The 24,418-nt window shown below is 39.2% G+C and overlaps 1 protein-coding gene across 1 annotated transcript in view; it reads right to left on the bottom strand.

Annotated features, from left to right (window-relative positions):
* Positions 1-24,418, bottom strand: part of LOC127622092 (exocyst complex component 2-like) — a 42,806-nt gene continuing 18,388 nt past the window's right edge. Inside the window, exons 15-28 of the mRNA XM_052096022.1 lie at positions 24,075-24,232; positions 23,789-23,910; positions 21,504-21,565; positions 21,321-21,401; positions 21,175-21,234; positions 19,838-19,899; positions 19,671-19,737; positions 14,984-15,100; positions 6,232-6,373; positions 2,108-2,163; positions 1,800-1,922; positions 1,633-1,694; positions 957-1,016; positions 1-367 (exon numbers count right to left, since the gene is read on the bottom strand). Coding sequence (XP_051951982.1) covers positions 274-367; positions 957-1,016; positions 1,633-1,694; positions 1,800-1,922; positions 2,108-2,163; positions 6,232-6,373; positions 14,984-15,100; positions 19,671-19,737; positions 19,838-19,899; positions 21,175-21,234; positions 21,321-21,401; positions 21,504-21,565; positions 23,789-23,910; positions 24,075-24,232 — 1,266 coding nt within the window. The 3' untranslated portion in view covers positions 1-273. The remainder of the gene's footprint in view (positions 368-956; positions 1,017-1,632; positions 1,695-1,799; positions 1,923-2,107; positions 2,164-6,231; positions 6,374-14,983; positions 15,101-19,670; positions 19,738-19,837; positions 19,900-21,174; positions 21,235-21,320; positions 21,402-21,503; positions 21,566-23,788; positions 23,911-24,074; positions 24,233-24,418) is intronic.

Below are 24,418 nucleotides of genomic sequence, written 5' to 3'. Positions count from 1 at the left end.
TTTTGTAAATGCACATAGATTTATTTATTTAAAATGCATTTCAGTCACTGAGGTGGACAAAAAGAGGCCCTAACTTATCAGATTAATGTGCCAGCAACATTTTTAAACATTCTTAATCAGGTTGCCACATCCTCTCTACTCACGCAAACACAGAAGCATAATTTAGCAAGTATAAAAAGACTACATGTTTGGCACTAACTTTGTTGTGTTAACTGAAATGATCACTTAGTGTTACATTGTAGAGGCATTGTGTATAATGGGTTTTGTGAACGCCTATCTCTTTACAGGCTGAAAAGTGGCAGGCTTGAAGCAATTAAGCTGTAACTTCATGCTGCTCTTAAATTTATTCAGTAGCTCCTCCAAGAGCCTGAGAAAGAGAGAAAATGTATTGGGAGAGTTATTATACAGGCCATCACATCAGATTTTTATGAGTCAACGAACATCAATTTCTCTCAATACTGCTTTTTAGGTTTACCCAACAATTTAGTCAACATGTCTGTAAAGGTTCTCATTCATTGCAGAATCTCATGTTCATTAAATCATTATACCTGAACTTATTTATCCTTTTTGTTTAATATTTCACCACTCAACTAAGTGGAACATATTTGCTATCTACTGGATATACAGCTTAACACCACCCACCTTTTTTAATTTTAAAAGGATAGTTCATCCAAAATAAAACATTATTTACACCCCCTCAAGTTGTTCCAAACCCATATGGCTTTCTTTCTTCAGTGGAAAGGAAATTTTAGGCAGAATGATAAGGACTAACAGCCTCAGTCACCATTTAATTTAAAAGCATCTTTTTAAATGGTGACTGAGGCTGTTATTCTGCCTAACATTTAATTTTTGTGCTCCTTGTCATTTTTGGGGCAAACTATCCCTTAAAGTATAACAGTTCAGTGTTTCTGTGACTGAAACATCTGATGTAATTTACAATTTGAGTTTAAACTCACTTTTTGTCAGCGCCACTCTGCAGCTGTGGAAGAGCTTCTATCGCCTGCTTAAAACTAGTGCTGAGAAATAAAAGATGCAGATATCAGAGAACATCAAACAATCACATAGACACAAATTATAATACTAACACTCTTTTCTGTCCTCATTTTCTATAATCTGCAAATGTAAGCTAGTGACCATTGTATTGCGACAAGGGCTGTCGATCAATTAAAATATTTAATCGAATTAAAAACATGATATGCCGATGAATTAATCAAATGAATTGCAAAAAATCCAATATATAAATATTTGCCTGGACATTCCCTTAAAAATCAATAACGTGTATATTTTAAATATTCTAATTTAGATCATTCAAAAGCATGACATTAAAATGCATTACATTATTGTGGCAGATGAGTAAAGCACTGATAAGACAATAGAAAAAGTGTCAACTAAAAAAGTTTAGAAGGCAATATTGTCTGAGATAAATTTATAATAAAAACTTGTCTAAGGATGTGTCAATGTACACAAGCCTCAGACGGATGCTTCTGGAGCATCTCACTTTTGTTGCATTACATCATAAATACAGCATTGCTGTGTCAAGTTGAATAGTTTGAAATGTAGAAAAACACATCTCGATCGATTCAATTGACAGACCTAATTATGACATGAATGTTGAATGTGTGCAATTCTTACCGACTCTCTGATGTTAGGTAAGGCTCTAAGGCGTCTTGCAACGCACAGATTTCGAGACGTGCCTGCAGGAAGCAATATTCATGAGAAATATTATTGTGTGGATTTCAACACCTTAAGATCAATTGCAAAATGTCCTGGTAAGAATTTGTGTGAGGGGTGTCCTGTACCTGCAGAGCACCATTTTTACTGAAGGAGGACACACACTGCATCAGGCGACTCATTTCTTCAGCTACAGCCTCATTGATCTTTGCCAAAACACGAGGAACGAGCTCCTTGGACACCGTGAAAACCTGAAAGAACAATCAATAGATCAACAGAGTCATATCGAAGAAATAGAGAAGATTCAAGGCAGGTTTTGGAATAGAAAAGGGAGCCTTGAAGGCGCAAGTAGTATTCAAGATGAAACAGGGCCACTGTTAGATCAGATTACCCTGTCATCAGAGTTTGATTGTCACTGAAGGTTAGTGCATCTTACCTCAGCGTGCACAGAGATGATGCTGACCAAAGCCTCCTTCAAATAACTCCTCACACCTGAGTCAGAGAGAAAGAGAAGAGCTTAATATCCGTACATTTTAAGGATCATTAAAAGGTATGCGACAGAGACACCATTTTAAATACCTTGTTGCCAAGGATCAACTCATATCAGATACAATTTGAAAGTGTTAAAACTAACCTCTCCAAAAATTTAGTCACTCTATCATTTTTGCCATAAAAGTTCACTAGGCCTAAAACATTGTGAAAACTATAATTCTAAAAATACATATTTGTTAAAGACAACTATTACTCTCGTGTTTACGTTTTCTCTCTTCAGAAATTTTTTTTTCTGTTTGCAGCTAAGTATACAAACTTGCTAGGTGTGGCTTGGTTAATGAATATTAATTACATTGAGACATTGGTCCTAATTTATTTGCTGAATAGCAGACATTGATAAAGGAGCACAAGGATGGGATTATAGTTTACTGCCTGCACATTCATACACTTTATTGCAAAAGCAATTGCTTGACTTTAAACTAAGATATTTTGGAAAAATCACCTACATCAAACTTTAAGCCTAGTACTGTTTTTTGTGGTTAACACTTTTTATTGATTCACAAAATTGACAAGAAAAGCAAAACATATATTCACAGAATAAACATTTAACACCCCCATTACTCCTCCCAATCCCCAACCCCACCCTGACCCTCAACAAATATCCCTGAGGTCACACATATATACAAAAAAAAAACCTCCTTTGGCTGTCAGCTTAGCTTCAGATTTAGACCAATTAACTCCTGGGTTTACACCTAAATTTATTTGATAGGAAATGGGGCAGCTTTATGGGCTTCTTGGAGTGCTCTCGGGGAGGGGCAGTGGAGAGAGAAGTATAGTTTTAAATGCATGTTTTATATATATATAGATATATATATATATATATATATATATATATATATATATATATATATATATATACATATATATATACACACACACAGTATCTCACAAAAGTGAGTACACCACTCACATTTTTGTAAATATTTGATTATATCTTTTCATGTGACAACACTGAAGAAATGACACTTTGCTACAATGTAAAGTAGTGAGTGTACAGCTTGTATAACAGTGTAAATTTGCTGTCCCCTCGAAATAATTCAACACACAGCCATTAATGTTTAAACCTCTGGCAACAAAAGTGAGTACACCCCTAAGTAAAAATGTCCAAATTGGGCCCAAAGTGTCAATATTTTGTGGCCACCATTATTTTCCAGCACTGCTTTAACCCTCTTGGGCATGGAGTTAACCAGAGCTTCACGGGATGCCACTGGAGTCCTCTTCCACTCCTCCATGATGACATCACAGAGCTGGTGGATGTTAGAGACCTTGTGCTCCTCCACCTTCCGTTTGAGGATACCCCACAGATGCTCAATAGGGTTTAGGTCTGGAGACATGCTTGGCCAGTCCATCACCTTCACCCTCAGCTTCTTTAGCAAGCCAGTGGTCGTCTTGGAGGTGATTTGGGGTCGTTATCATGCTGGAATACTGCCCTGCAGCCCAGTCTCTGAAGGGAGGGGATCATGCTCTGCTTCAATATGTCACTGTACATGTTGGCATTCATGGTTCCCTCAATGAACTGTAGCTCCCCAGTGCCGGCAGCACTCATGCAGCCCCAGACCATGGCACTCCCACCACCATGCTTGACTGTAGGCAAGACACACTTGTCTTTGTACTCCTCACCTGGTTTCTGCCAAACACGCTTGACACCATCTGAACCAAATAAGTTTATCTTGGTCTCATCAGACCACAGGACATGGTTCCAGTAATCCATGTCCTTAGTCTGCTTGTCTTCAGCTAACTGTTTGCGGGTTTTCTTGTGCATCATCTTTAGAAGAGGCTTCCTTCTGGGACGACAGCCATGCAGACCAATTTGATGCAGTGTGCGGCGTATGGTCTGAGCACTGACAGGCTGACCACCTCCCCTTCAACCTCTGCAGCAATGCTGGCAGCACTCATACGTCTATTTCCCAAAGACAACCTCTGGATATGACGCTGAGCACGTGCACTCAACTTCTTTGGTCGACCATGGCGAGGCCTGATCTGAGTGGAACCTGTATGGTTAAACCGCTGTATGGTCTTGGCCACCGTGCTGCAGCTCAGTGTCAGGGTCTTGGCAATCTTCTTATAGCCTAGGCCATCTTTATGTAGAGCAACAATTCTTTTTTTTAGATCCTCAGAGAGTTCTTTACCATGATGTGCCATGTTGAACTTCCAGCGACCAGTATGAGGGAGTGTGAGAGCAATGACCCCAAATTTAACACACCTGCTCCCCATTCACACCTGAGACCTTGTAACACTAACGAGTCACATGACACCGGGGAGGGAAAATGGCTAACTGGGCCCAATTTGGACATTTTTACTTAGGGGTGTACTCACTTCTGTTGCAAGTGGTTTAGACATTAATGGCTGTGTGTTGAGTTATTTTGAGGGGACAGCAAATGTACACTGTTATACAAGCTGTACACTCACTACTTTACATTGTAGCAAAGTGTCATTTCTTCAGTGTTGTCACATGAAAAGATATAATCAAATATTTACAAAAATGTGAGGGGTGTACTCACTTTTGTGAGATACTATATATATATATATCCCTGGAAAATCATCCCCTCTTTCTTATCACGGCTGCTAATTGTTCCAGGGCAAGCAGAACAATAATGGAAAAGAGGGCCCCTATCCAGAGTAAAATAATTTGAAATTAATCCATTTGATTGTACCGCCGCTACCAGGTGTCTATAAAGTAATTTAATCCATTCTCGATTACATTTCCAAAATCTTAAAAAGATAATCCCATTCTACCATATCAAACGCCTTTTCGACGTCAAGTGAGATGGCAGCGACCAGAGTCTGCTCATTCACCACTGACCTAGAAGAGCTACAACCCCGATTAAAGCCCACCCATGTATGAGATGTCATAACTTTACTTAATCGGTTACAATTGTTTTTTGACAATAACATCTAGCTGGATTAGGGAAATTGGGCGGTAACTCTTACACTAGCTTGGATCTTTGTACTTTTTAAGAATCAGACTAATCCGGGCTTGTGTCATGTTTGGCAGAAGCTTTCTATTCTTTAATGATTCCGTTTGAACTTCTTACAAAAGTGGAGCCAGTTCTATAGCATAAGATCTAAAAAAGTTGCAAAGCCGTCTGGCCCCAGGCCTTAATTACATTGCCAAGCTCGTCCAAGGTTGTCTCAGAATCAATAGACTTTTTTTGCTCAGACATCAGTTTAGGAAGTTATAATGGAAGTTTTATAATCAGTAGACGAAGACATGGAACTATAGAGATCAAGATAGAATTCTTTAAAATTATTAATATCCATGGCTGAGGTATATATTTCACCACCAGCAGATTTCATAAAGCATGTAACACCCACATTTTTAGTCACTTTAGTCATCAAAATAGCATGCACTGCCTAGTTAAGCAATAACATGACTTATTAGAAAGTAATTAAAGAATACTTATTGATTAACTATAAAATGATGAACTGTTTTAACTGTAAAAAGATATTTTCACTTTTGTCATACTATGCACTCTATGGCATAATTAAGTCAAAGAGATAGATGATATGGAAACAATAATTTTTCATGTCCATTGAGGTGTTGGTGTATTTTGGAGCTAAACAAGATGATCATTCTAACTGGTTTATACTAATTATTCATATTGGGATCGAAATATGAGCAGTAGTGAAGACGAGTCGTTTTCAGCAGAAAAGTCTGAGATGTATGAACTGTTCTTGCAAATACACAAATGATTCACAAAACCAATGGATTTTAGTCAAATATGCACCACACAGGCTCGCTCACTCACTCACACTCTCTCACTCTCTCTCTCTCTCTCTCTCTCTATAAGTACACACACACACACAACCATGACTGAAACTGTGACATGTTACATAAAGACAACGAGGGGAGACTGAAACTGTAGAATCAAGGCAAGTACTAGTCTTCCTCTAATAGTACTGTCTTTATGGTGATGTTTTTCCAACATTCAAGAGGGCGATGCATTCTAGAAATTCTCACTATATTTTCTGCATTTCGCCAGATAACATGATTCAGGTGTGTGATACCTGTAGGTGGTACACAGTCCTTCCAGTCAAAGTAACCAGCATAGATGCCCGGCTCCAGAGAGCCGACAATAGGGTCCGATTTCTTCTCGATGTACGTCTCAAACAGATGTTCGTCCAGCTGTCTCACTGCCTCTATGCTCACCTGAAAGAAAAAAACAACACGTGTTCAGTCTAATCACAAGAATGTATATTAATTTAGGAATCCATTAACATCAGACCTGTATAATCATACACTCCTTGCAGAATGAGTAGAGTTCACTCATGTATGTCCACCATTCTGATAGTAAAAAAAAAAAAAAAAGTCCTCAAAAACCAAAATGGAAATCACCATCTCAAAAGGGGAACGATGAACATATCTATTTAACATATATAACACCAAAGAGGGACATGTGTCCAGACAAATGAGTGACAAACCTCTCTGAGAATTGGCCTGAACATTATTGCAAACTATAAACAATTTTAAAGGGATAGTTCACCCAAAAATGACAATTCTCTCATTATTTTCACACCCGCAAGCCATCTCAATGTGTATGACTTTCTTCATAAATTTTTTCTGCAGAACACAAACCAAGATTTTTGGAAGAATATTTCAGTTCTGTAGGTCCACACAATGAAGTGAACTTTGAAGCTCCAAAAAGCACATAAAAGCAGCATAAAATTAATCCATATGAGATCCAGTTTTTCAATCCATGTCTTCTGAAGCGATCCGATGTCATTGGATGAGAACAGAAAAAAAACGGAACTCCTTTTTCACAAAACATCAGCATCCTCCTTGGAAATCATGATTTCAAGCTTGATTACACTTCCTAGTGCCATCTAGCACTCTGCACATGCATCAAGTGCTAGGAAGTGTAAACAAGCCAGAAATCATAATAGTGCCTTGAGACTGCAATGGCAAGATGTACAGTGAAAAAGTAGTTATATTTTTGTCTGTTTATCACCCAAAACCAATTAGATCGCTTCAGAAGACATTGATTATCAGACCACTGGAATCTAATGGATTACTTTTATGTAGGGCTGGGCGATATGGCAAAAAATATTATCACGATATTCTTTTTCATATCATTCCATATCAATATGTATCACGATATTCAATCACTTTTGCACATTGCTCATAATGAAGGTATATATATATATATATATATATACACACACAGTGGATATAAAAAGTCTACACACCCCTGTTAAAATGCCAGGTTCTTGTGATGTAAAAGAATGATAAGAATGTGAAAAGATGATAAAATCATGTCAGAACTTTATTTACCTTTAATGTGACCTATAACGTGAACAATTCAATTGAAAAACAAACTGAAATCTTTGAGGAAAAAAATAAAAATAAAATCACAATAACCTGGTTGCATAAGTGTGCATACCCTTAAACTAATACTTTGTTGAAGCACCTTTTGATTTTATTACAGCACTGTCTTTTTGGGTAAGAGTCTATTAGCATGGGACATCTTGACGTGGCAATATTTGACCACTCTTCTTTGCAAAAGCGCTCCAAATCTGTCAGATTGCGAGGACATCTCCTGTGCACAGCCCTCTTCAGGTCACCCCACAGATGTTCAATTGGATTCAGGTCTGGGCTCTGGCTGGGCCATGCCAAAACGTTAATCTTCTTCTAGTGAAGCCATACTTTTGTGGATTTGGATGTGTGCTTTGGGTCGTTGTCGTGCTGAAAGGTGAACTTCATCTTCAGCTTTCTAACGGACGCCTGAAGGTTTTGTGCCAAAATTGCCTGGTATTTGTAACTTTTCATAATTCCCTACACCCTGACAAAGTACCCCGGTTCCAGCTGAAGAAAAACAGCCCCAAAGCATGATGCTGCCATCACCATGCTTCACTGTGGGTATGGTGTTCTTTGGGTGATGTGCATTGTTGTTTTTGCGCCAAACATACCTTTTGGAATTATGGCCAAAAAGTTCAACCTTGGTTTCATCAGACCATAACCCATTTTCCCACATGCTTTTGGGAGAGATGTTTGTTTTTGCAAACTTCAGCCGGGCTTGGATGTTTTTCTTTGTAAGAAAAGGCTTCCGACTTGCCACCCTACCCCATAGCCCATTCATATGAAGAATACAGGAGATTGTTCACATGTAGCATACAGCCAGTACTTGCCAGAAATTCCTGCAGTTCCTTTAATGTTGCTGTAGGCCTCTTGGAAGCCTCCCTGACCAGTTTTCTTCTCGTCTTTTCATACATTTTGGAGGGACGTCCAGTTCTTGGTAATGTCTCTGTTGTGCCATATTTTCTCCACTTGATGATGACTGTCTTCACTGTGTTCCATGGTATATCTAACACTTTGGAAATTCTTTTGTACTCTTCTCCTGACTGATATCTTTCAACAATGAGATCCCTCTGATGCTTTGGAAGCTCTCTGCAGAAAATAGATTTTGCTCTGAGAAGCAACTAAGAAAATGTCAGGAAAATCCTACTAGAACAGCTGAACTTTATTTGTGATTAATCAGAGTCACTTTAAATGATGGCAGGTGTGTAATGACTTCTATCAAACACAATAGTTTGAATGTGATTGGTTAATTCTGAACACAGCCACATCCCCAGTTATAAGAGGGTGTGCACACTTATGCAACCAGTTTATTGTAAGTTTTTTAATAAAAATTTTCCCCCACGAATATTTAGGGCCCAAGCACAAAGTGCGTAGGACCCTATTGTTTTCGTTAGGATTATTATTATTATTATTATTATTTTTTTTACGACTATTGGGGCACTTTTGGGGCTCTTAACGTGCTCAAAAACTCTTGAAACTTTGCACACGGTTCAGAACCCGCGGCTGTCAGGGCCGGGCTGAAGCTGGTACCGGGCGTGGCAGGGGCTCGACAGCGCCCCCTGGAACAGGGTCCGAAAACTTGGTCTATAACTCAAACACGCTTGCATGTAATAATATGAAACTTCGATGCACGTATAGATCTCATCGTTTCATATATCCTTCATACTTTTACTTTTTACCCCAGGCCAACAGCAAACCGTCTATTTAGGGTTGTTTGAAAACGCACGCAATGGAATTTGGAATACTCCTCCCAGAGAATTCCACCAATCGCCACCAAACTCGGTCAGCATGATGTCAAGACATTGAGCATGAAAAATTGCCGGCAGATTTTTGATATCTCGAACGGTTTGGCCGTGGCGAGGAAACGAAATGATGGCGTAAAAGAGAAACAGGAAGTGTGTTATAACTTCTGCATACATTAATTGATCTCCATGAAACCGCAGCGTGAGCGTGGAAAGCTCGCATGGATGTGACTATTGTCAGTCAAAGTTATAGCGCCACCAACTGGCAGAAGGAAGTGTGTCACTTTCAAAATGCTTTGAAATCACCCACTTATTTTTACCCGATTTACTTAAAACTTTAGGTGTATAATGTAAACACACGGCAGATGTAGACATGTGAAAGGATTATTGATATCTTCGATACTGTAGCCGCGACAGCGCTTCAAAGTTGAATATTCTTTTTGATGCTTTTGAGACTCTTAGCATACTTGAAATTGCATGAAACTCGACAGACACATCACATTTATTAGCCAGTACACATGTGCAAAGTTTCAGAAACGGGCGTGGTGCAGGGGCTCAGTAGCGCCACCTTTTGACAAAAGTGGGGGGGTTGCTTTACACTTTGACCCACAGTCACAAAACTCAAGATTTTTATTGTTCTCATCGAGCCGGACAACTTTCTAATTTACAGTCATTAGCTCAGACCAACAGAAAGTCAGATATTTTGGTTTGAATGTGGATGATTTGGAGAATTTTCTCTGTCTCTCTCACTGACCCTACGTCTCTCTGTGTCTGGGGGGAGGGGGGTGATTTGGCTGTTGAATGAGAATGCTTTTATTTTTGTTTTTCAAGGTTTTGGGGCCCTTAACGTGCTCGAAAACTCTTGAAACTTTGCACACGGGTCGGAACCCGCGGCCATCAGGGCCGGGCCGAAGATGGTACCCGGGCGTGGCAGGGGGGCTCGACAGCGCCCCCTGGAATGGGATTCGAACACTTGTCCGTATATCAAACATGCTTGCATGTAATGATATGAAACTCGGTACACTTGTAGATCTCGTCGGGCCGAACAACTTTCGTGCTCTAAGTTTTACGCCAGCCCAACAGGAAGTCGTCTATTATGGGTTGTTTGGAAACACGTGCTCTGGAAATATATATTTTCCTCCTAGAGAATGAATCAATCGCCACCAAACTCGGTCGGCATGAAGTCAAGACATTGAGGATGCTACATTCGGACGGATTTTTGATATCTCGAACGGTTTGGCCGTGGCGAGGAAATTGATTTAGGACTAAAAATGGACACATAAAGTGTGTTATAACTTAGTTAGTTCTATCTACAGTTACAAAACTCGGCGTGTATATTGTTCTCGTCAAGCCGAACAACTTTCTAATTTACAGTCATTAGCTCCGACCAACAGAAAGTCAGATATTGTGGTTTGAATGTGGATTTCTTAAAATTTTTCTCTTTCTGAGTGACCCCTCCTCCTCCCTTTCTGTGTTTTTTCTCTCAGTGTCTCTCTGTCTGACAGACAGAATGGGCCTGCCAAATTTTTTTTTGTGTGTGTGTGTGTGAGGAGGGGGGGGGGTTCTCTGTTGGGTTTAGATTTTAAATTCTGGGACTTTTGGGGCCCTTAACATGCTCGAAAACTCTTGAAACTTTGCACACAGGTCAGAACCCGCGGCCATCAGGGCCGGGCTGAATCTGGTACCCGGGCGTGGCAGGGGGCTCGACAGCGACACCTGGAATGGGATTCAAACACTTGTCCATATATCAAACATGCTTGCATGTAATAATATGAAACTTCGGAACACTTCTAGATCTCGTCGGGCCGAACAACTTTCTAATTTACAGTCATTAGCTCAGACCAACAGAAAGTCAGATATTTTGGTTTGAATGTGGAACACATTTCAAATTAACTTTGAAGCTCCAAAAGCACATCAAAAGTAACATAAAAGAAGGGAGTGTGTTATAACTTCTGCATACATTAACTGATCTCGATGAAACTTCAGCAGTGTGTTTTGCGGGAAGAGGCCGGTCGCATGGATGTGACTACTGTGAGTCAAAGTTATAGCGCCACCAACTGGCAGAAGGAAGTGTGTCACTTTCAAAATGCTTTGAAATCACCCTCTTATGTCTCAAGTGAACAAACAGACCAACAGAAAATCAGATATTTTGGTTTGAATGTGGAACACATTTCAAATTAACTTTGAAGCTCCAAAAGCACATCAAAAGTAACATAAAAGAAGGGAGTGTGTTATAACTTCTGCATACATTAACTGATCTCGATGAAACTTCAGCAGTGTGTTTTGCGGGAAGAGGCCGGTCGCATGGATGTGACTACTGTGAGTCAAAGTTATAGCGCCACCAACTGGCAGAAGGGAGTGTGTCACTTTCAAAATGCTTTTAAATCACCCTCTTATGTCTCAAGTGAACAAACAGACCAACAGAAAGTCAGATATTTTGGTTTGAATGTGGAACACATTGCAAATGAACTTTGAAGCTCCAAAAAGCACATAAAGGCAGCATAAAAGCAAGGAAGTGTGTTATAACTTCTGCATACATTAACTGATCTCGATGAAACTTCAGCAGTGTGTCACATGGATATGACTATTGTGAGACAAAGTTATAGCGCCACCAACTGGCAGAAGGGAGTGTGTCACTTTCAAAATGCTTTTAAATCACCCTCTTATGTCTCAAGTGAACAAACAGACCAACAGAAAGTCAAATATTTTGGTTTGAATGTGGAACACATTGCAAATGAACTTTGAAGCTCCAAAAAGCACATAAAGGCAGCATAAAAGCAAGGAAGTGTGTTATAACTTCTGCATACATTAACTGATCTCGATGAAACTTCAGCAGTGCGTAAATTATAATTACATTAATAAACCTGAACAGACACCTCCGGATAAATACTGGCCTTCTGGATTAACACGTTTAAGTGCTGCAAAAGATATTGACCTATGACATCAAAAATTATTCTACATTTGAATTACCTCATAGATGTGACTATTGTGGTTCACGGTCCTAGGCACTGTCCCTGTCTCAAATGGCACACTTCATATGAATTTTCAGTCTTGTGTACTTATTTCGTGTGTCCATTAACTCCATGAGACCGTAGGGTGTCTCATTTTTCATTTTAGGTATCGGAAGGGTGCTCACACATACTTTGTGGTTGATATGTGCCCTCCATGCGAACTTTTGCAGAGCCCACGCTGATGCGAGCTCTACAGCACACGTCTTCTCGACGGTCAAAGCGAGGTTACGTTATTGCCCATCGTGCACAGCGACCCTAAAGGCACGGGGGTGGCGGTGCCACCGGCTTGGGCCCGCCATCGCTGCTCGCAGCTATATTTCAGTTTGTTTTCCAATTGAATTGTTCACATTATAGGTCACATTAAAAGTGGAAAAATTTCTGACATGATTTATCTTTGTCTCATCCTTTTACATCACAAAAACCTGGCATTTTAACAGGGGTGTGTTTTTCTTTTCTTTTTCCTTTCATATATCTTTACATACAGATATCCAAGTATGGAGGTATAGAAGCCATTGTGATACTGTATGGGGATTCAGGGGTATCTCCAGAGAGAAACCTTTGAAAATGTAAAAGTCTGAATGGACCACTTTTCTATTTTCATTAAAGTGAGAAAGACTAGGCTACAAACTAGTAACTGTTTTGTCTTTCATTATTGTCTGAATAATTTCACAAAATTAGAACAGAAATCTATTTGTTTATTATTAAAGGCTTGGAACATGCTGATTAATAAAACTAAATTTAGAAAGAAAAAACACTATGGTCTAAAGGCGCTCTGGAAACACGCACCTCATGTTTACTCACATGTGGGGAAAAGAGGAAGCAGGTGCGGACCGGGACAAGGCATCAGTGAAGTTTAAGTGCTAGAGTAAAATATTCAAGAATACAGCGCAGAAAGATCAGATATGATGTAACCGGTATGGTTCTGTTACGATGCTCACTAGAGACGATGAGAGGGCGTAACCGTCGTCATGATATCTTGCAGTCAAAATGGAATCGATCTGCAGGGGCAATAGCAACTTCAAACAGTCTGAGGCCGCATTTCCACTGACGCATAAGAAACCCACACAAAGCTACTCCAAACGCTAGGGAAACGCTTGCCCCGCGCTGCTGTCAATTTTACAATCCACCTCGCGAGCTTGACGCTCAGCTTCTATAGGAAGGAATTGAAAGCGCTCGCTCACATTCACTTATCACGCGCCAGTGGAAACATACGATAAGAAAGCCAAACTGCTAGCATTTTTAGCAACACGCATGTCTAGATGTAGAACACAGGCTAAATATCTAAAATTACTCAAAAGCTTATCGTCGATATCGTGGAGTTTTTTTATTGTGATAAATATTGATATTGTTTTATCGCCCAGCCCTACTTTTATGCTGCCTTTATGTGCTTTTTAGAGCTTTAAAGTTCTGGTCACCATTCACTTGCAATGTATGGACCAACACAGCTGAAATATTCTTCTAAAAAATATTTTTTTGTGTTCTGCAGAAGAAAGAAAGTCATAGACATCTGGGATGGCATGAGAAGGTGTAAATGATGAGAGAATTTGTATTTTTTAGGTGAACTACACCTTTAACTAGAATGTTTATACTTTAACTATGTTTATGTTCTTGCCCTAAACTCACAGTGCTACGGTATAGTGTTGTAAGTTTTGTTATTCATTTGCTAAGATGTTCAGAGTGTTTTTATAATGTTTTGCTAGAAGGTTGCTAGGGTATTCTGGGAGGTAGCTAGGGTGTTGCTTACCGGTGGTCCAAGTCAAAAGAGGTCATCCCCAAGTCTCAGTGGTACACTCATCCCTAGATATGGCTCGGATCCTTCCTTCAATGCAAGTCTTTAAAATTTTTTAGGCCTATTTTATTGTCTGCCAGGCACAAATCTAAGGTTCAATTGCTTAAAAAATATATACTACACCTCTCCTCAACAAGCCACACAAACGAATGCATCATTCATGTCTGCATAAACAGTGCGGGATGAGTTAAGTGGCAAAATTGAGTGCTATGTATTATGGGTTAGTTCAAATCCCTTACCCTAAATATGAGCAATACTAACAGCAATGCTTGCTTAATTAGTCATTGCATGTACTTAAGCATCATACTCAAGCATCACTTTGGAATATACTAGAAATACTATGATGCACGATCACCACTTGCCATTCTTTAATATGAATTTACAAGATAATGTCACTTTGTGATTATGCACAAAGGTTATCCAAGGAGTAATTAAGTTCTTCTTCAGAGTTAGATATGTTAGATTAGATATCCCTGAAAGGTGCTATAATAATTCTCATTTCACAAGAACTACGTAATGCTCATGATGACTAGAAGTGTGAACTAATGTCAAAATCTGTTACAATGTCATGTTATATTTATCTAAATTAACCATTTCCTTAAAGCTCAACACACAGACTCACTAATTCACTATGATCTGCACCAATAACCATCTGCATTTACTGGAAAGGCCAACCATAACATTTAGTAAGGTCTTTCAACCTCTCCACTTCAGGGTGCAAAAGCCACCTCAAGTGAGTGTGCTCTACTTCAACTGTGAAAAACCCCAGAGCTTCTCCTCAATTTGTGTGAGTCATTCTCACATCAATAAAACAAAACAAAAATGACCACACATGGAAACACACCTGTTATCACTAAGAAAAGTGAAAAGGAAACTGTAGACTGGAGTAAACAGGAAAAGGGAAGTGTGTACGTGTTTGTACCCTGATGATCTTCTCTGCTGTGGTGAAGCCATTCTTCTCCAGGTGTTCAGCCAGGTTTAGGAATGTGTGTCTCTCCAGGTACTGACAGTTACTGAGGATGATGAGGAGACGCTGCTCCTGGATGTGTCAAAACACAAGTTTATGTAGGTACAAAGAACTAGAGCTGTCAATCGCAAAAAATGTTTTTTTTTTTTTAAAGCAAATTAATTACATGATGTGTTGAATAGCTGGAATAGTGGCTTTAGAAGTCAATACACTGTTTGTTTTATTTCCACATCAATGAATATCACAGTGCATCAATAGCCTACAGTTCACAGTAGGGGTGGTAAAAAAAACTATTTTTTTTATGTATTGCGATCTTTATTTGAACGATCTCGATATTGATTCTTAAATCCCAAGATCGATCTTTTACTCAATGCACAACCCTCCATTACAATGAGAGGAAATCAATCACATTTGCCAACTTTCCAACCAATGTGCTATGTGGCTAAAATGTAGATATTTGACAACCGGATGGTAAATGTTTACATTTCATTCACCAATGATTGTGTAGTTCTCTCATTACAGAAATGCTGTTTTTTTTAAAGCGACAGACACGATTTTAGAACGTTTTCAACAAATCAATGTAAATACTAAAAATTATGCAATTAAACAATAAACATGTAACAAAAATAATATCTTATTTATTGAATGTAGACATGGTTGTAAATTGGTTGTAAATGATCAAAATTATGAAAAATAATTATATAAAATATAATTAGTAAAATTAATATAATTAGTAAAATTAATATTTTCGTAATGTACCTAGTTAGAAGGTCCTCTGTATAATTAACATAATTAGCTGGGAGATAATTTATTTCATATGTAAGTAAAAGGGACATTATAATTAAAATAAACGCATATGAATCGATATCAACTCAGACTCGAATCGAGAGCTTATGAATCGGGATTGAATCGAATCAGGAAACTGTGTCAATACTCAGCCCTAGTTCACAGCAATCCATTTTGCAATGTAAATTGTTAATCTGTCTAAGATTGACAAAGGCTCCGTTTCCACCTAGTATTAAGATGCGGTTCAGGTGATCCAATCATATGTGGTCAGCCCAAAATACAGGTCTAAACGGGGTTTGTGATAGGATAACAGAAACCACAAACAAATGTGGTCAAAAAGGCATATCCACATTGCATTTAACATGGAAACGCCAATCCGTCCCGAATGTGTCCTGCTGCCGATACAAACATAAAAAGCAGATACTACACAATCATGAGAGCTTCGTGGATCTTCTTTAGTGTTTGATATCAACACATATGGCAAGCACCTGATACTCCTTTAATACAGGTAATGCACTAAAATAATGGATAATTCTGCTTGACATGTTGCATTTGTGCCTACACCGCATCTGGGAGAAAGAGTGCGCCATTTTTTTTGCGCACTTTCTTTGTCTTTTCTGACTTGGTTGTGCTTTAATATCATGCAGTAACACATTGACTGATGCATGTCGTCATGAAACAGAGACCCTCCCCTCCAAATCCGAACACAAGTGATAACAGGAGACATATTTAAACGACCAGGCGTAAACATTGATGTGCCTCACCTGACCACAAGTGATCGGATCACCTGAGACGCATCGTAATAGTAGGTGGAAAAGGGGCATAAGATGCAATAAGAAGCAATTCACAGAGCGAGTAGTCCCATTTCGTCTGCACTACCTTTTTATTGTTAGTCTATGTACACACCCAGACTTATACACATTTAAACTTTAAAAAACGTGTCTCAAGACCCTAGTGTAATATTTCATTCAGTTGCACTCCATCCAGCTGTATCCTCTGCTGACTGCCTCCAACTGTAAGCTTACATTGCTCCAATGGCAGGAACATTTCTTATTATGGAATTTACATACAGGCATTTGGCATGATTAATAGTGTTAATTTCATAAAGTATCATTTTTATTTTATATAATTACTCTAAACTAACACATATAACTGACAGACCTAAAAAGAATACATATAATTTAAACTAATCTGAAAGGGTGGGAGGAGTATTTACAGTATCTCACAAAAGTGAGGACACCACTCACATTTTTGTAAATATTTGATTATATCTTTTCATGTGACAACACTGAAGAAATGACACTTTGCAACAATGTAAAGTAGTGAGTGTACAGCTTGTATAACAGTGTAAATTTGCTGTCCCCTCGAAATAAATCAACACACAGCCATTAATGTTTAAACCTCTGGCAACAAAAGTGAGTACACTCCTAAGTGAAAATGTCCAAATTGGGCCCAAAGTGTCAATATTTTGTGGCCACCATTATTTTCCAGCACTGCTTTAACCCTCTTGGGCATGGAGTTCACCAGAGCTTCACAGGTTGCCACTGGAGTCCTCTTCTACTCCTCCATGATGACATCACAGAGCTGGTGGATGTTAGAGACCTTGTGCTCCTCCACCTTCCGTTTGAGGGTTTAGGTCTGGAGACATGCTTGGCCAGTCCATCACCTTCACCCTCAGCTTCTTTAGCAAGGCAGTGGTCGTCTTGGAGGTGTGTTTGGGGTCGTCATCATGCTGGAATACTGCCCTGCAGCCCAGTCTCTGAAGGCAGGGTATCATGCTCTGCTTCAGCATGTCACTGTACATGTTGGCATTCATGGTTCCCTCAATGAACTGTAGCTCCCCAGTGCCGGCAGCACTCATGCAGCCCCAGACCATGACACTCCCACCACCATGCTTGACTGTAGGCAAGACACACTTGTCTTTGTACTCCTCACCTGGTTTCTGCCAAACACGCTTGACACCATCTGAACCAAATATGTTTATCTTGGTCTCATCAGACCACAGGACATGGTTCCAGTAATCCATGTCCTTAGTCTGCTTGTCTTCAGCTAACTGTTTGCAGGCTTTCTTGTGCATCATCTTTAGAAGGGGCTTCCTTCTGGGACGACAGCCATGCAGACCAATTTGATGCAGTGTGCTGCGTGACAGGCTGACCCCCCACCCCTTCAACCTCTGCAGCAATGCTGGCAGCACACATACGTCTATTTCCAAAGACAACCTCTAGATAGATATGATGCTGAGCACATGCACTCAACTTTGGTCGACCATGGCGAGGCCTGTTCTGATTGGAACCAGTGTCAGGGTCTTGGCAATCTTCATATAGCCTAGGCCATCTTTATGTAGAGCAACAATTCTTTTTTTTTAGATCCTCAGAGAGTTCTTTGCCATGAGATGCCATGTTGAACTTCCAGTGACCAGTATGAGGGAGTGTGAGAGCGATGACACCAAATTTAACACACCTGCTCCCCATTCACACCTGAGACCTTGTAACACTAACAAGTCACATGACACCGGGGAGGGAAATTGGCTAATTGGGCCCAATTTGGACATTGTCACTTAGGGGTGTACTCACTTTTGTTGCCAGAGGTTTAGACATTAATGGCTGTGTGTTGAATTATTTTGAGGGGACAGCAAATTTACACTGTTATACAAGCTGTACACTCACTACTTTACATTGTAGCAAAGTGTCATTTCTTCAGTGTTGTCACATGAAAAGATATAATCAAATATTTACAAAAATGTGAGTGGTGTCCTCACTTTTGTGAGATACTGTGTGTGAGGCAAAGATTATAGACATGATAAGGTATGTTTGTGCCTCTACTTGAAAACTACTGAACTATAAACCAGGCTTTGAGATAGAGAGAGTAAAACAGAGACTGCAAGAGAGACAGAGGGGAAACCTGAAGCTCTTCCATTGCAGGCTAGGGGAAACCCCATGTGAGCGCCTGCATTGTGCTGAAGAGAAATTTGTCTGTTTTTTACAACACATGACTCCTGCGTGTGAAGTTTGAATGTTTGCTATGTTGCAGATGGAAACAGTGACAAACACATCCATAACGGAAATAGAATGTTTTCTTAAGAAAAGGGTTCTTTAGAACTAATAAATCACAAATATATGCTCTAACAGTGTGACTTATTTGAGGTCACTGAATATTTTCAATCATCAAGGTGCTGTTTAGTTTTCATAATTTCAAACACAGAGCCTTGTTACCTGGTTTCTCTATCTCCATCTCATCAACTTTTCTTATCTCTTAGGTTTTTAGGTTTCAGTAAAACTGTGACACTTTGTGGTTCTAATACACATAAATTAAGTGCTATTTAGATTTTAGTCAGAATGTCTGACTAATCGTTTAAAATAAGTGAGGAACTGAACATCAGGGCAGTGTGAGGGCAGAATTTATCTCCACTCACTTCCTATTCTCCGTACTGAAATATCCTGTCGCATACATTGACATTCTCCTCTGCAGTTTACTGTACTGTGAATAAAATACCACGTATTTGGCTACATACTGTGATAACTGGCCCACACATACTGTGGTTTACTCATTTTTGTTTTATTGACAGTGAGAATGGACAATTGACATGAAGCAATGGCGAGAAGAGGGAAACGTACTTAGTACACGATGCGAGCAGGCTTCAAACCCACGTCTTTCATGCGAGCACAACAGCTTAATGTGCCAACTGCTAGGCCGCAACTATAATTCATTTTCATTGAAAATCTTACTTCAGCTTTAAAGTGTGTTACTGCTGTGAAGAGAGAGAGAGAGAGAGAGAGAGAGAGAGAGAGAGAGAGAGAGAGAGAAGAGATGGAACATAAAGGTGGAGATTGTGAGGAGAGGTGAAGAATGGCCTTACAGGTTTTGAACTAAAGTCTTCATTGATGCTTCTAAATAAATCAGGTGAAGCCAAATCCACCGACAAACTGAGAGACACAAATAAACATAAACACATAAATAAATATAAACACATTCATTCTAAACATTACATATACACAAATATTCATGTTTTGGCAAAAAACTTACTGAGAAGTGTCAATGTCTCCATCAGTCTTGGTGCTGAGCTGCTCCAGGAATTTAATAAAGACCTACAACAAGCAGAGATACAGTATTCAGCTCTACTACTCATTCATCAACAATTATACAGTGTTTACTATTTACACATCTCAAACATACAGTTGCAAGAAAAAGTATGTGAACCCATTAGAATTACCTACATTTAGTTGGCAAACCCAGCATGCAATTAATGAAACTAGATTGGAGATGTGGGTTAAAGCTACTTTGAATTATAAAAAGCACTCAAACATTTTGAGTTTGCTTTTCACAATAAGCATCTGCTATCGTGGACCATGCCTCACAAAAAAGAGATCTCAGAAGGCCTATGATCCAGAATTGAAGTGTTGCATAAAGCTGTAAAGAGTTACAAATTTATCTCGAAGAGCATAGATGTTCATTTGACCAAAGTTAGAAAACTGTCTATAAATGAAGTCGATTTAATACTGTGGCTACTCTCCCTAGAAGTGGCCATCCAGCTAAGATGACTCAAAAAAGGCACACCGCAGAATGCTCAATGAGGTAAAAAAGAACCTTGGAGTGACAGCTAAAGACTTGAAGGAATCATTGACACTCGTTAACATCTCTATTCATGAGTCTACTATACACAAAACATTAAACAGGCATGGTGTCCATGGCAGAACATCAAGAAGGAAGCTGCTGCTTTCCAACAAAAACATTCCTCAGTGCCTGATGTTTGCCAAAGACCACATTGACACTCCACAACGCTACTGGGAAAAAACATTTGTGGACTGATGAAACTAAGGCTGAATTGTGTAATGTCAGGGTGACTGTGCACTAGCTCAATCTCATTAGAAGTTGGGTGATGCAGCAGGGACATGGAAACATGGAAGTAAACATGGCTTCAAAAAATAAAAATCCACCTTTGGAGTGGCCCAGTCAGAGCCTGGAACTTAACCCAATAGAGATGCAGTGGAATGACCACAAGAGAGCCGTTCACACCAGGCATCCTCAGAATATGGTAGTGCTGAAACAGTTCTGTAAGGAAGAATGGTCCAAAATTCCTTCTGAATTTTGTGCAGGTCCAATCTGGAAATGCTTGGTTGAGGTTACTGCATACAAAGGAGGATTAAATCCAAGGGTTCACTTACTATGTCCACAGCACTGTGAATGTTCAATGGGATGTGTTCAGTAAAGACATGGAAGATTATAATTTTTTGTGTGTTGTGTTTGTCTATACTTGTGACTTTGATGACGATCACCAATTAAGGCAGAAAACCAACTAATTCCAAAGGGTTCAGATACTTTTTCTTGCCACTAGATAGATACATAAATGCCATTGCACAAACCTTCATGATAGCAACACACTGTTCACAAGCTTTGTCTTGAACGACATCCAGATTCAAGATCTGAGGACCAAAAGAGAGAAATTCATTTTCCTCTATATCTGCAGTGGAACAGTAGAGCTTAAGGGAATGTTGTATTTGTACAGTACATTGATCTCTCCAGGTTTACACTCCATAGGCTCCTTCAGAGACTGCAGCATCTTAGCCATGCACTGCTCAAACTGGGCTGGCTAAAACAAATACACAGTTTATTTTGAGCTTTTAAATCTAAAAGTTTGGTAAGAATTATACATTGAATTATAATGATCAAAATAAAAGCATAAAGGTTGTACCAGTGACGTGATTCCTTCATTGTCCACAACCCAGTCTTCCTTTTCTGCAAGTCTCTTCACATCTGAACATTAAAATTAATTTAATTAATTTTGGATCATCATTTACTCACACATATGCCATCCCAAATTATGAATTTCTTTCTTTTGCTGAACACAAACAAAGATTTTTAGAAACATATTTCCGCTCTGAGCATCTGCAGTGGCCAGAACTTTGAAGGTCTAGAAACCACATAAAGACAACATAAAAGTAATCCATACGACACCAGTGGTTAAATCAATATCTTCAGAAGTGATGTGATAGGTGTGTAGATAAATATTTATCGTATATCATAACAAAAACAAAAAAAACCTCACCCACCCTTTCCAGATGTCAACTAACTGGTGTTTGCTAATCTAGCCATGGTTATAGTCACTAGAGCTGTGTTGATAAAACCCTAAAAATAATATCTCTAAAACAATTAAAGTGCACTTAAGGATTTGCTGAGCAGTTTATAATTGAACTTGAATGCAGGTCCATTCAGTTATAAGCTCTAAAGCACCCCCTGCTGTCTGTCATCTGGAGCAACAAAACACTGGTGATGATAGGCTAGGCCATTTTGCCATTTTGACCTTATCAGCAATGACCGATAACCTTGTCAGCTTGGCTGACTAACGGAAGGGTTACTGCCTTTGTGTCAGTTTCAAATTATACTGACAGAACTATCAATATTTAGTTTCCATCCAAGTTGCAAATATAATTTATGTGAAAAACCATATTATCACAAAAAAAATGTGCGAATAAAGTCACGTGTTCAAAAGCATGAAATCGTCACTTCCGGAGAAATTAGCCCCAGTGAGTGTTTTTAAAAAAATTTTTTTAAAGGGGACCTATTATGCAAAATTCACTTTTAAATGGTGCTTGAACATAAATGTGCGTTGGCAGTGTGTGTACACCCTATAATGATAAAAATCCACCCAGTCCTTTTTTTTAATCCCCATTAATCATAAGCACTGTCTCAAAGTGATGTCACTTTGTACAGGCCCTGCCCACGACTGTTGAAGGACACTGCCGACTGACATGTTTGTTTGTGTGTGTTGTTTCATTATAGCACATAGAGAATGTTGTAACAGTATTTGTATGTGTTTTGCTTATCTGAAAAAAACTCTACAACAAATAAAAAAATTTATCAAATAACCAATCTTAAACTTCCTGGTTCATTCTCAAAGTCTTTCACTCATCAGTGTCTGACTCTGGTTCAAACATATAGGGCTAAACACCATTTTTGCTGTCAGACATATTGCTTATGATGTCTAGTTATCTGAAGCAGAGATTTCAATAAGGGGCGGGGAGCACCAGCTCATTTGCATTTAAAGTTACACATAAAAACAGCTTGTTTTTATTCCCACCCAAAAAAAATATTTTCAACATGGTATAATAAATAATCTGTAGGGTATTTTAAGCTGAAACTTCACAGACACATTCTACAGACACCAAAGGTTTAAATGACATCTTCTGAAAAGAGGCATAATAGCTGCCCTTTAAATAAAATACTGGAGTTTTAGAGCACAAAGAAAAAAACACTATAAAGAACTTTGTCCAAAGAATTTCTAGCAAGTCAGTCCACTGGTGGCCATCTTTGGAACATTTTCAGGAGGTTATGACTGACAGGTGATGTGCCTAAAAGGTGACTGGCTTTTTTACCTGTAAGTCGGCACTTCCTTTCAACATCTGTTCCAATTGATAATTGCTAAATAATCTCTGATTTGTCTCATGTTTGGGAGCTATACCGTGCGGATCTATAAGATATTTTTCAAAAGTGTCAATAAACCTCTTCCGTAAAGTTCAAGCTTGTTTTTGACTTATTTGCTCTGCAAACTCTTTGCAGGCTTTGGATTTTCTAGACACCATTTCAGGATGATCAGAGCAACATTTCAGGAGCGATGATTAGTCAGCTGATTATTCCAGTAATTAAAAATGTATCCACATCAATCAAGTGTACATATTTTTTATGCACATTATGGAGATTTATTTGCATCTTAGTGATTCAATCCAGCCGTTTTTATGCAATATCCATAAATGCGCATAAAAAAATGTTGATGGAAACAAAGCTAATGGTTTAAAAATATATATATAATTCTCAGTGAATTTTCAGTAAATAACAGTAGAATGAGCATTCTTTTAATTTTAGCTGCACTAAATTTGCTGCACTAAAATTGTATTGTGTACTGTATTTTGGCTTGTATAGGCCGTTGGACACCCAGCTCTCTAGATATCCAGCTAAAGCTCAGTGTATGTATAGTCTTACCCTCTTCGGTGTGCTGTAGTGTGTTCAGAAGGCAGTGTACACGCAGGTCCTGCAGTAAATCATGAGTCACCTGCAGCAGGTCATTAGGAATCTCCAGAGCAGACAGAGCCTCATGACTCAACCTGAGAGATCATCAATTACCAAGTGAGCATTACATGCAAGTGAAAATAAACACAAGAATAGGATAGTCAAAAGTCATTCCTACATCCCTACTTCAAACACACACACACACACACACACACACACACACACACACACACACAGACACACACACACACACACGTACCTGACAGTGTGGATGACCTGTGTGAGCCAGGCTCCGCTAAGTGGGGTTTTGGTGTCCCATCCACCATACTGCCGCAGCTCCAAATCATTAAGAGAGGAGGGTAAAAGCGCCCCTCGAATCAATTGCACCAAACGACGGGTCACTTCCTCAATCATGCCCTAAGCACATTTTCCAGTGGAATATTCTGTTAGTAGTCCACTTTCTTCAGCCTACACACTCACACACAGATGTGTCTCAAATCATAGGGCACTGCTTACCTAGACAGCATAGGGCAGGGCAATTCAATTTGTAATTTTCAGTGGTATGCATGAGGTTGTCAATTGGCTGTTTACACCGAACGAGTT

Source organism: Xyrauchen texanus, chromosome 28 (assembly GCF_025860055.1).
Source record: "Xyrauchen texanus isolate HMW12.3.18 chromosome 28, RBS_HiC_50CHRs, whole genome shotgun sequence".
In the NCBI taxonomy this organism is placed as follows: Eukaryota; Metazoa; Chordata; class Actinopteri; order Cypriniformes; family Catostomidae; genus Xyrauchen; species Xyrauchen texanus.
The sequence above is the reverse complement of the archived record's forward strand: the minus strand, read 5'-3'. Positions and strand labels throughout refer to the sequence as shown.